At 49.1% G+C, this 12,004-nt stretch overlaps 1 protein-coding gene across 1 annotated transcript in view; it reads left to right on the forward strand.

Annotated features, from left to right (window-relative positions):
- Nucleotides 1-12,004, forward strand: part of SH2D4B (SH2 domain containing 4B) — a 101,084-nt gene that overhangs the window by 62,040 nt on the left and 27,040 nt on the right. The window contains exon 5 of the mRNA XM_089897780.1: nucleotides 10,274-10,490. Within this exon, the coding sequence (XP_089753906.1) occupies nucleotides 10,274-10,490 (217 nt within the window). The remainder of the gene's footprint in view (nucleotides 1-10,273; nucleotides 10,491-12,004) is intronic.

Below are 12,004 nucleotides of genomic sequence, written 5' to 3' on the forward strand. Positions count from 1 at the left end.
CACTTCCAAACTCATTTTAGGAGGCCAGCATCATCTCATACCAAAGCCAGATAGAGACAATACAAGCAAAGAAAATTATAAGCCGGTACCCTTGATAAACATAGATGCAAGAATCCTGTAATATTTTGCTACAGAATATTTGTACATTTGGAAACGCCCCCTGGAGGAAATGGCATTTGGTTTGGGAAAAGTGGGGAGGTAAATAAGGCGGGCAACGGCATCGCAGCCGAGGGAACAGTTCTGAGCAAAAGCAAGGTCATAACGTGCATAGAACCGGCACATGCTTTGATGTGGTTGCAGCCTGGGGTTCATGGTGGGTAATGATGGAAATGAGGCCAGAAAGATAAGATGGGCAAGAGCGAACGAAGAATTCATTTGTTTAAATTTGGAATGGATGAAGAGATGGGTGAAAAAAGAAGGCAGGACAAAATTTATACTGAAAAAAATAGTGAACGATCACAGAGTGAAGTCACACGAGGCTACTGTGGTCTGGGGGAGGAGCAATGGGCTGGGAGCCCGGTCCTAGCTCTGCCACTTCCTGGTGTGTGACCTCGAGCAAGCTCTCGCTCTGCTCCGTTTCTCAGTTTCTTCATTTGTGAGATGAGGGTAATCACGGAGAGCTGAGGGTGAAATGAGAGGGCAGAAGCACACGTGCTCTCTAAGTTGTGAAGGGCTGTCACTCACGAAGTGTCCCTCTTTTTTGTAGCTACACAATGAGATGGAAAGTTATGGGCTGGGCTGGTGTTTCATTGGTGATGGAGGATGGAAATCATTTGGCCCCAGTGCTGCCTGATTGCTAATTAATGTACTGTGTGGCAACCGAAAATGGAAAAACCTACCCTGAACAGAGAAAAGATGTGATCATTCAAGCCCATGATTTTGGTTCCTCATTTTATGCTTTCTTAAAGAATAATGAGCTAAACTCTGGAGGCTGTCATTCAAACCCAGCAAAGCCATTCTGCACTCAATTAACTTAATATGAAAGATATAGTGGGCCATTAATCTACTGGGAGCAGCAGTTTTTGATAAAACACCTAAATTAAATTCTCCAAGTTAGAAAAAAAGGGAATTGTTCCCTTTAATATCGCTTGAATACAGAGTTAGTTATTCAGTTCAAACAGCGGAGCAGGCTCTGGCTTCTGAGAAGCTCTGAATATATCAGGCAGAAATTCACTTAATAATTTCTCAACTGTGAATTTGGAAGAGTGCGAGTTAGGTAACCTTTAGTCATCCAGAGATTTAGAGATGAGCCGGCCTGACTTGGTTAACGGTATCGTTTACAAAAATTGGAGCTGTGTGACTGTTCACTCCTCCCCTCCCTCTTTGAGCTGTGTGATCCCGGTTGTGGGCCCCCCTACCCATAACTAGCACTCTAGTGTCGCACGCCTTGTGGGGTTTCGGTCAGAGCTGAGAAAATATGTGCTCGGGCCCAGTAGGGAGTCCAGTTATGCTGGTTCTGTTCTCTTCGCTCATAAAAGGGCATGTGCTCTGGAGTCTGGGTTTAAAGTCAGTGATTCTAAAATGCTGTGCGCTTGACACAGGCAGAGCTTGAAGGGGCCTGTGGAGATGGGGTGTGGGTCTGCCGACGGGGTGGGCAGAGAAGAGTTTTGGGCTTGAAGGAAAGCTGAAGGATAGCACGGAAGGATTTTTTTTCTCTCTGCTGACGGGATGGGAAACTGTGTAGTTGCTCCTTGGACGTAAGTTTGAACTGATCCCCAAACTCCAGGTGCCATATATTTTTGGCTTTACAGCTCAGAATGATGCCAGCGTGAGTCCCCACATGCCTGATTCAGGTCCTGCTTAGGGTCCTCTCCCCTCTTGAATTACTCAGGAATCCCTGGGCGCTTTATATTGTCCCCAAAGTGAAGTCTTTCGGAGCTTCACGCTGGCATGGGGAGCGCTCCGGTCTTAAGGAACCCCTGAAGTTCCTCCTGGTGGCCACAGGGGGTCACTGTTGGCAGCAATCAGGATTGCAAGCAGAACAAGGATGGTTGACAGGTGATCTCAGAAGCCTCGGGGTGCAGGTAGAGACAGCCCCTTACTTTGGCCTTGTTTAGCTGTTGGTGAGCCTCACTGGGTTTCCCCGAGGCTCCTCAGAGCTCACTGTCTTGGCACCAAACACGTCCTCTCCCCAGGTGACGGCTGCTCCAGCAGGTTGAGTCACCAGAGGCCTATATGTATATCCTTCAGCATCCGGACCACCTGTTTCCCTTCTCCCAGGGGTCAGGAAACGTACCCTTCTCACGAACTTTCATTTTTCCCATTTCCCTGACAAGAGCTCCTGACTCTACCCAGCCCCCATTCTTACACCACTTCCCCACCTTCACCCTTTTGTGCCTTAATGGGGCTGGACCCATCCTAAAGGTGGTATTCCAGTCCCCTTATCTCACAGTCAACATGATCATAACAACAACAATAGATAATATTTAATGAGCCTCCTCCATTTGCCCGGAACTGTCCAAGCCCCATCTATGTACAATCTCACTGGTGTCTCAAAGTAACCCTACGAGGCCCTCGTTTTACAGATGAGGAAATAAAGTGTAGGTATAGTAATTCAAGTTGTCCAAGGTTCCCGTGAAGCAGAAAATGGAGCAGAATTTAAACACATCTACACACATACACAGTTTAAATCTTTATTGGTGCCTTTTCCTGTATATAGGATTATTCACTAATTTTCAGAGACATTATGCTATTCACCCAAGGGGTTACTACAAATTGATGTTGCTTTGAAGCGTTTGCTTTCTTGGCAGGCTGTAACTGGCTCATCTGAATTCTATTCAGCACTGAGTCTTTTCGATCTGGGCAGAGGTAGGGAGAACCATGGGCAAGTGCTCTAGAGACGGGTCTCATGAAGAGCAACAGTTAATGATCTTCCAGAACCTTGTGGCCCCTGGACCTTCCCCCCTGAATCCCATAGGCACCTCTCACTCCACACATCCAAAACTCCATCCTCCTCTTCCCCCACCTGCCTCATCACCTGACTGTCAGAGGCAGAAACTTGGCTGTCATTCCGGTCTCTCTTTTTTGCTCACTACCAATCCCCAAACCACCAAGTTGTAAAGATTTGACCTCCTCAATATTCTTTGAATTTACTCCCCTCCTTCCCATTGTCCTGACATTAACCCCATTGCTCTTTGCCTAGGTTTCTTGTTTCCAAGCCTCTATTCTTGTTCCTGTCAGATTCATTTCCAACACCATAGCCAAGTCAGTCTTTGAAAAGTGCAAACGGGCATCCTGCTCTCCTGCTTAAAGCCTTTCAGCGGTGTCCATCACCCTTTGGTAAAGCACTAAAATTAATTAGCCGGTATTTATTGGTCTCCTAAATGGCCTTTTCTGTCTCTGCATCTTCACCTCTTGTCCCCTCCCCACAGGAGCTTCCCCCCAGCCATTCTAAGAGGAATGCTCCAACTCCCTCTTGCCTCTGGGCCTCTGCCCCTGAGCTTCCTCTGCCTAGAATAGCCTCTCCTTGGCCTCTCTTTGTTGAATCCTGTGTGTCCACCAGGCATCAGCTTAGATGTCCTTCTCCAGAGGATTTCTCTGCCTGGATGAGGTGCCCCCTCTCCGGGGCCCCGCGGCACCCTGTGCGCACCCCACACAGCTCCATTCACCATTTGCTGGCGTGTTTCCTCTCCCAGGCAGTAAGCTCTCCAAGGGCGTGGACTGTGTCGTCATGGTTGCTCTATCCACATCCCCTAGCAGGAGCCAGGCAGCCAGCTGATATGGTGACCTTGTGAAAATTAGAAAAAGGCGCTGATTCTATAAGACGCTACACTGCCATCTACCAGGAAATTGTTACATCTGTACATATCAATGATGGTCATGGGCGACAGCGCCCCCTGGAGTTGTGCAATGCACAGCTCGGGCCTGCACAGCATGGAGCTGGCACAGGGAGGCACTATACACACGTGCTGAATAAGTGTGTTTTTAGTGCCCGAATGTGTTATTTAAAGTGTTAAAAACCCTGCCTCTTGCAACGACTAGCCTGGCCGTATCTCTGGAGCTATGCAACTGCTCCCAGAGATGCTGCCAAGAGGAAACCCAGCTCCTGCTGTTTCTCTTCAGCATTGGAGAACTGAGCAGGAGCCGGGGCACAGGCAAGGACGTGATTCCAGAGCAGCCTGGCCGTTCTGGCAGCCCTTGGACGAAGCGGGGGGTGGTCTCTATTTTCCATGGAGGGAAAACTAAGACCCAGAGAGATGAAAACGTGTCCTGGGCTAGATAGAGAGTTAGGAGCAAAGTCAAGCAGAATGCTCAGCTGTCTCCCCACCCCCGAGCTTGGGACAGCTGAAACTCCCACTCTGGCATGGGTGTGGCTGGACTCCCCAGACTGTGGGACTTGGTTTCTTTTGCGCAGCAGGGCTGCAGGCCAGGCAGTCCTGGAGGGTGGTGTCTTAGCTCTGGGAGGTGGTCCCACGCTGGGCAGATGTGGGTGCATCCTCGCGCTAGGAGAGCAGAGATGGAAGGGATCTTTCCCCCTGATCTGCAGGTGAGAGAACGGAGGGATGGCAGCAGGGACACAGCTGGGGACATTTCTAGCTAATGGTGACACCCTGCTGTGCTCTGGCCTCTTCATTCTCAGCCTGGTGCTCCCCAAGCCAGAATGTCCTTTAGTTTTTTTTCATTTTAATTGTGGTAGGGGACTTCCCTGGTGGTCCAGTGGTTAAGATTCCGCGCTCCCAATGCAGGGGCGCAGGTTTGATCCCTGGTCAGGGAACTAAGATCCCGCATCCTGTACGGCACAGCCCTCCCCCCACCCCAAAAAGGTAAAAAAAACCAAATAAATTGTGGTAAAACATACAACTTAAAATTAACCATTTTTAGGTGTGTAGTTCGGTGGCATTTATAGTGTTGTGCTACCATGACCACCACCCACCTCCAACGTTGGTTATCTTCCCACACTGAAACTCTGTCCCCATTAGACTAAAACTCATTTCACCCTTCCTGTAGCCCCTGGCAGCCGCCACTTTCTACTCTGTGAATTTAACTACTCTAAGTGCAATAAGTGGAGTGTAAGTGAAATCATACAGCGGCTGTCCTTTTGTGGCTGGCTTATTCACTTAGCATAATGTCTTGAAGATTCATCCATGTTGTAGCATGTGTCAGAATTTCCTCCCTTTTTGAAGGCTGGATACTGTTACTTGTATGTGTATCCTATATTTTCTTTCTTTATCCATCGATGGACATTTGGGTTATTTCCACCTTTTGGCTATTGTTAATCATGCTGTTATGAACATGGCTGTACAAATATTTGTTTGAATTCCTGCTTTCACTTCTTTTGGGTATATATCCAGAATTGGCATTGCTGGATCATATGGTAATTGTATGTTTAATTTTTTATGGAATTGCTGTACCATTTTCCACAGCATTTCACATTCCCACCAACAAGGCATAAGGGTTCCAATTTCTCCATGTCCTTGCCAATACTTGCTATTTTCATCTTTTTTTTATATTTAAAAATTTAAAAAGTAATAGCTATCCAAATAGGTGTGAAGAGGAATCTTATTGTGGTTGGTCCATTTTTTCAGTCTCTAAATTCAGCTTTTCTTCTGGTCCTCAGTGTTTTCATGCTGCTCAGCTGTCTTTATGTATTTCTGAGTGATGAGATGGAGAAAGGAGACCCTGGAACCTACCTTAGAAGTGGAAATGGCCATGGCCCCCCTTTGTTCTGCATGCAGTGCAGGCCCTGGGAACTTGGGCCGTGGGAGGAAGCCGGTGACTCGGTTGGGGCCCTCGTCTCTGCAGTGCGTCCTCCGGGGACAAGGACTGTCTGATACTTGCTGCTTCAGGGCACAGATACTTATGGTTGTTTTCAAAGGGATAGAAGAAAAAACTTCAAATTCTGGCTGAGGGTTTCCATGGCAGAGTCATATGATACAGTTCGAATCTATCCCGGATTCAGAGAAGGAACAGAAGCAACCTTTTAAGATTTCAAAGCTTAATTTAGGGTAAGCTGGGAGTACCTGGCAGTCCAGTGGTTAGGACTCGGCACTTTCACTGCCGTGGTCCCGGGTTCAATCCCTGGTCGGGGAACTAAGATCTCGCACTGCTTGTAAACAGACCCGGATTTCATGTGACCGAGCATCAAGGGTGCCCCCTCCTGGACTGGCCAAGAATTGTTTATGGCTACATTTTGAACATGGCAATGCCAGGGCTAATGAAAATAAAAGTTTTAGCTAACGCTTATCATGGTGCTTAAAATGTACCTGACACAGGTCTAAGTGGTTTATATTATTAGCTCTCTTAACAACTCATAACAACTTTATGAGGTAGGGACTCTTATTACGTCCATTTTACTTTTGAGGAAACGGAGGCCCAGGGTGATTAAGTAACTTGTCCAGTGTCACACAGCTGGTAAATGAAGTTGAGATCTGAACCCAGGCAGCTAGGTTCCAGAATCAGGCTTTGGGAAATTTGAAGAAAGGATCAAGTTCAGAGGCCTGATTTAGTAAGACATTGCTTTAAAAAAAGTACTTCATAGTTTATAGAATTTTATGTTTCATTTAACCTTCATAGTAACTCAGTGTGGCAGACATTCATGTCATTCTTATTTTGACAGAGGTGTAAAGTGAGGCCTAGAGGCATAGAGCTTTCTTAAGAAAGCTGGCATGGGGTGTTGGTGAGGATGGGAGAAGAGGGAACCCTGTGCACTGTTGGTGGGAATGTCAAATGGTGCAGCCGCTATGGCAAACAGTATGGAGGTTCCTCAAAAAATTAAAAATAAAGCTACCATATGACCCAGCAATCCCCCTTCTGGGTATATTTCCAAAGGAAATGAAATCAGGCTATTAAAGAGATATCTGTACTCCCGTGTTTATTGCAACATCATTCACAATAGCCAAGCTATAGAAACAACGTGAACATCTGTCAATGGATGATTGGATAAAGACCTGCCATGTGCAGCAACAGACGTGGACCTTCAGGGCATTATGCTAACTGAAAAAAGTCAGACAGAGAAAAATACTACATGATATCACTTATATGTGAAATCTAAAAAAGCCGAACTTGTAGAAACAGAGAGTAGAATGGTGGTTACCAGGGGCCGGGGGTGAGGGGGTATGAAGGGGGAGGTGGGGGGGAGTTAGGGAGATGTTGGTCAAAGGGTACAAACTTGCAGTTAGAAGATGAATAAATTCTGGGGATATAATGCACAGCCTAGGGATTACAGTCAACAATATGTTATATGCTTCAAAGTTGCCGAGACTAGATCCTTTTTTTTTTTTGCGGTACGCGGGCCTCTCACTGTTGTGGCCTCTCCCGTTGCGGAGCACAGGCTCCGGATGCACAGGCTCAGTGGCCATGGCTCAGGGGCCCAGCCGCTCCGCAGCATGTGGGATCTTCCCGGACCGGGGCACAAACCCGTGTCCCCTGCATCGGCAGGCGGACTCTCAACCACTGCGCCACCAGAGAAGGCCCAAGACTAGATCTTAAATGTTCTCACCACACAAAATTAACTATGGGACCTGACGGAGGTGTTAGCTAATGCTATGGTGGTGACCATTTTGTAATATTTTCAGTGTATCACATTAGCACATAGTACACCTTAAGCTTACATATGTCAATTATGTCTCAAAAAAAGAACACGAGAAAAGAAAAGGACCCAAGAGAGCCCTCTCGGAGCTGCCGTTAACCTGTCTGACTCCACATCAGCCCCTGGGCGGCAGGGCTGGCTTCCTGTTGTAGCCTCAGCTGCATCCTCACCTCCAAGTGCCCTCCAGGCCTCTGCCTGGGCATCATGGTTGGTCTGAGTCGGTGGACACAGCTGCACAGGGGAGAGTTCGCAGAATGGTGGGGAGCTTGGTGGCGCCTGAATACAGAGTGGGCAGGAGCTCAGAGGCCCACTGGGCTGGGAAAGAAAGTGGGGCGGGCAGGATGCTCCTTAGGGGCCAAGGGGTTTGCCCTTTGTCCTGTGTGCATTGGGAGCCACTGAAGGCTTCTGAGGCAGACAGTGGCAAAACTAGAGCTGGGTTTTAGGAGTCTGGGTTTAGTCCCTCTGTGACCCACAGCTTGTGCACTCTCCTAGCCAAGTTCCAAAAATCTGTCTTCGTAGTTTGCATGTGACTTCCTTGTGTCACTGAGTGTGACTGTCTCTCAGGGGCTGTCAACACTCAAAGGTCACTGGCCCTTATAGGGCACAAGCTTCTATGTTAATTTGTAGTCTAGTGACCGCAAAGCCTGTGCTGGGGAACCTGGCCTTGTTTGAGCCTGTGGTAGCAGGCACTATGGTGTTCTTAGTACCTGGAGTGGAAATACAGGTTTTTTTTTCCCCTGGGGTGGATTCCTCCTTCTTTTTCTGGAAGAACTCCTATTGACCTTTCCAGACCCAGTGGAATGCTGCATCTCCTGTGGTGGCTCCTGGCTTCCTCATAGAATGTGAGTGCTACCGCCCCTAAACTCTGACAGTACTTGATCAGTCCCTGTTCTCCTTGTGCTAGAGATATTTATTTGTCTGATTTTCCCAGCTAGGCTCTGAGTGCCTTGAGGGAAGCGTCTGGTCTTTGCTGTCTCTATATCCAGTTCAGGGCCTGGCAGAGTTAAGTACTTAATTGGGCACAGTCATCCAAGCATATTATCACCTGCTGACTGATACACATGTATTCTAGGCACTAGAATGCATCAGTGAATAGACCAAAGAAAATTCCCCTCCTGCCCTGGAGCTCTCAGCTTATTAGATCCTCTGCATGTGACTTCCACATCCATAAATACCTTCTGAGGGACAGACTTCCTGCTGCCTTCCTCAGATCTGGGGGATGTTATGTTTCGAGGGTGGACTTTGACAACTTGAGAAGGAGAAGCGCTTTCTTTCAGCATGAGGGCCATGTGCCTTGTATCCTCCAAATGCTAACAGAACACAGTTCTCTGACTGATAGGTTGTAGGTGCTTGCTGCACAGGTATTGGATGGAGATTGGAGTAGAATTAGACTGGGGGTAAGATTTTACTCCCGGGGGGAGGGTGACCTGCTTGGGCCAGGGCAATCCCAGGTCTTGCACAACGAGAAGAACACGGCCAGCTCCACGAGTTCTCTACAAAAGGATTGGATTTTAGAGGCAGACAGGGGCCTGACACGATGCAATCAGACTACAAAATAATTGGTTTTAATTCTAGACCGTACCTGCAACAGGTTTTGTTCCCTCTCTTGGCACTTTCCCAGCCCCAGGACTCCCTTTTGAGTTTTAGAAGCAGCAACTTGCAGATGTCCACCCTGCCTTGAGGAACATGAAAAGACAGAGGCTAGAGAGAGGGGCCTTGTGGCATTCTGGAACCTGTGGCGTGACACAGCTGTCAAAGGATCCCCTCCCTTCCCTCCAACACACTCACCCACCAGCTGTCAAGGCCACAGGAAACCAAAGAGAAAGGGCACCGTAACTGGGACTCCAGAGTTTCCAACAACTCATCCTGTGGTAGCAGACAGGGTGGTTCCCGGCCAGGCTTGGCCACTGACCCAGCTGGGCAAGTCAGCATCCTTCCTTGGAAAGCAGTTTCCACGTGAATAACATGAGGAGGTTGGATGGGATGGTCTTAAATGCTCTTGTGGCTTTTTGTAGGAAAGAGCAGGGGCTCTGGTGTCAGATACACCTGATTTTAAAATGGAAGGAAGCTTGAGAGGTGGGGTAGAGTGGCGTAGAGAGCTGCATAGGTTTCAGAGCCAGAGACACCTGGGTTCCGACCCTGGCTCTGCCCCTTATTAGCTATTTAACTTCGGACCAAGTTGCTTAACCTCCCGGAGGCTGGGTTTCTGTGCAAACATAGTGATGTGCCCTCCTCCCTTGGTGGCTGGAGGAAGCGTCTATAATGTGAAATTGCAGGGAGGGCCCGGAGCTCAGGGCTTGGCACAGAGAAAGCGGTAATCAGCATGGGTGGTGGCAGTGGTATTTGAGATGCTAACCACTTCAAGGTGGGCAGGTGTCCTTGAGGCAGGGCACAGGGTTTGAGAAGCTGCTCTGAGCAGGGCACTCCAGGAAGAACTACACATGGAGGTGTACATTTCCATCCAACATTTGCTTGCTCATTCTGGAACAGGGCCACAGGAACAGCTGGACCACCCCAAACTGTCATGAGTGTCTTTATCCCCACAGGGACAGGCTAACCCACGGCTGCTGGCTCAGGTTGGGCCTGCCATTGCTGGGCGCCAAGCCTCCACGCAGCGCACGTGGGTGCATCCGGATGAATCCTGGGACTCTGGGTGGGTCCCAGGGCTCCTGGCCATGTACTGGCTTGCTCAGTGCATGGTCTGGGCTGCGGGTCTGGGCGAACGCGCTCTCTATTCCCTTCCAGTGCGTCGGTCCAAGGCGGCTGATGAGGAGAGAAGGCGCCGAGCCCAGCGCGCCCGGGACGAGTACCGGCGCCACTCCCTCCGCGCCATCCAGAAGGGCACGGTCGCTGGCCTCAGCTCCAGGTTCCGAGAGCTCGGCCAGAGCCACGAGCAGGAGGCGAGACTCTACCACCACCTCCTGGGCCCGGGGCTGCCTTCACCCCTGGCCGTGCCTGGCAGGTGGGTCGCAGACCTCGCATCCCGCATCCGCATGCGCGGTGTGTCTGGGGGCGGGCCTCCGGCTGGGGCGTAGGACACCAGGGATCCGGTCCGGCTCTGCCTCCGACTTGCTGTTTAATTTGGGGCTAGTCATCTCCCCTCTGTTGGCCTCAGTGCCCTAGTCTGTGTAATGGGGCAGGAGTTGGGGAGAGGAGTCGGGGTTGGAGATTTCTACCAACTCTGGAGTTCTGGGAGGCTTCACCTCTTTGGGGTCTAGGATTCCTTTGAGAATCTAAAGAAAGCTGTGTACCCTCTTCTCTGCGAAATGCACATATGTAAATACCCCAAAACGTTTGCATATAATTTCAAGCTCTAAAAGATCCGTAGACCCCAGGTTAAGAACTTGTATTATAAGACCTCAAGTGGGTTAAACGTGGCCCAGCAGCCTGGAACCAGAACTGGCTGCTGCTTTTTGTAACCACAGGCAATGCTGGCGCATCCGGGTTCTGAGAGCCGGTTGCAGATGAACGCAGTTGAGTGCAGGAGGGCCTTACACGCTGGGCTGATGAGTGGTTTGGCAAGGGCGCTCAGGTGACTGACTGCCCGTGATCGCTGGGACGGAGGATCAAGAGGTTGCCTGGAGCCTCTCGACCTGCCGCCTGTGCCCACCTCAGGCCAGCCCTAAGGTTGGTTCCCCTCCTCATTATTGCTGATTGTCTGCTGCCCGAGGGAGGGCCCAGAGGCTGGATGGTGAGTGCCTGCTGCTCCCTGAACCACAATAAACCTGCAGAAGAGTCCATTCAGCCCCAGATGAAAGAGGGTTGTCTGGGTTTTGCTTTAATTGGGATTTAGGATTATTCATAAAACCCCCTCCCTCTCCCTGCAGCCTAGGGAGAACTGACATCGGCGTTTCTTCCTTCCTTCCCTCCCTTCCTTTCCTCCTTCCTTGTCATTTATGTGATTCACAAACCAGAAAGTTTAAAAAGATACATGGAGGAAAGGCTGACTCCCATCCTTGCCGTCCATCTACTCAGTTCCCTCTTGCCCGCCCAGGGAACCACTGTTCTTAGTTTATGTGTCCTCCCAGTTCCTTTTTGCAACTGCCAAGGTGAAAGGTTGTATCTCCTTTTTTTTTTTTTTTGCATAAAAGTTTGCCTATCATACATATGGTTCTGCATCTTGATTTTCTTTCCATTTAACTATAAATTTTGGAGGTCTTTACATATCGATTCTTACCCGATTATTTTTATTTAGTTTTCTTTTTGCAGCTGCATAGTATTCCACTGCCTGGCTGTGCTCTAATTTATTTTTCAAAACCTCTATTACTGGACATTGGTGTTGTTTGAAATCTTTGGTTATTACCAACAGTGCCCTTAATGAGTAACCTTGTAGACACGCAACTATTATCTACAAGAGAGATCCCCAAAAGTGGGACCAATGGGTTAGGGGCTACATGCACTTACAGTATTGATAGTTCCCATCAACTTGCCCTCCACAGGGGTGGTACCAATGAACACTCTCATCCTTTAGCCTTG

The sequence above is a fragment of the Delphinapterus leucas genome, chromosome 16 (genome assembly GCF_059928025.1).
Source record: "Delphinapterus leucas isolate spDelLeu-1000000601 "Yukka" chromosome 16, BTC_Dleu_Yukka2, whole genome shotgun sequence".
Lineage (NCBI taxonomy): Eukaryota > Metazoa > Chordata > Mammalia > Artiodactyla > Monodontidae > Delphinapterus > Delphinapterus leucas.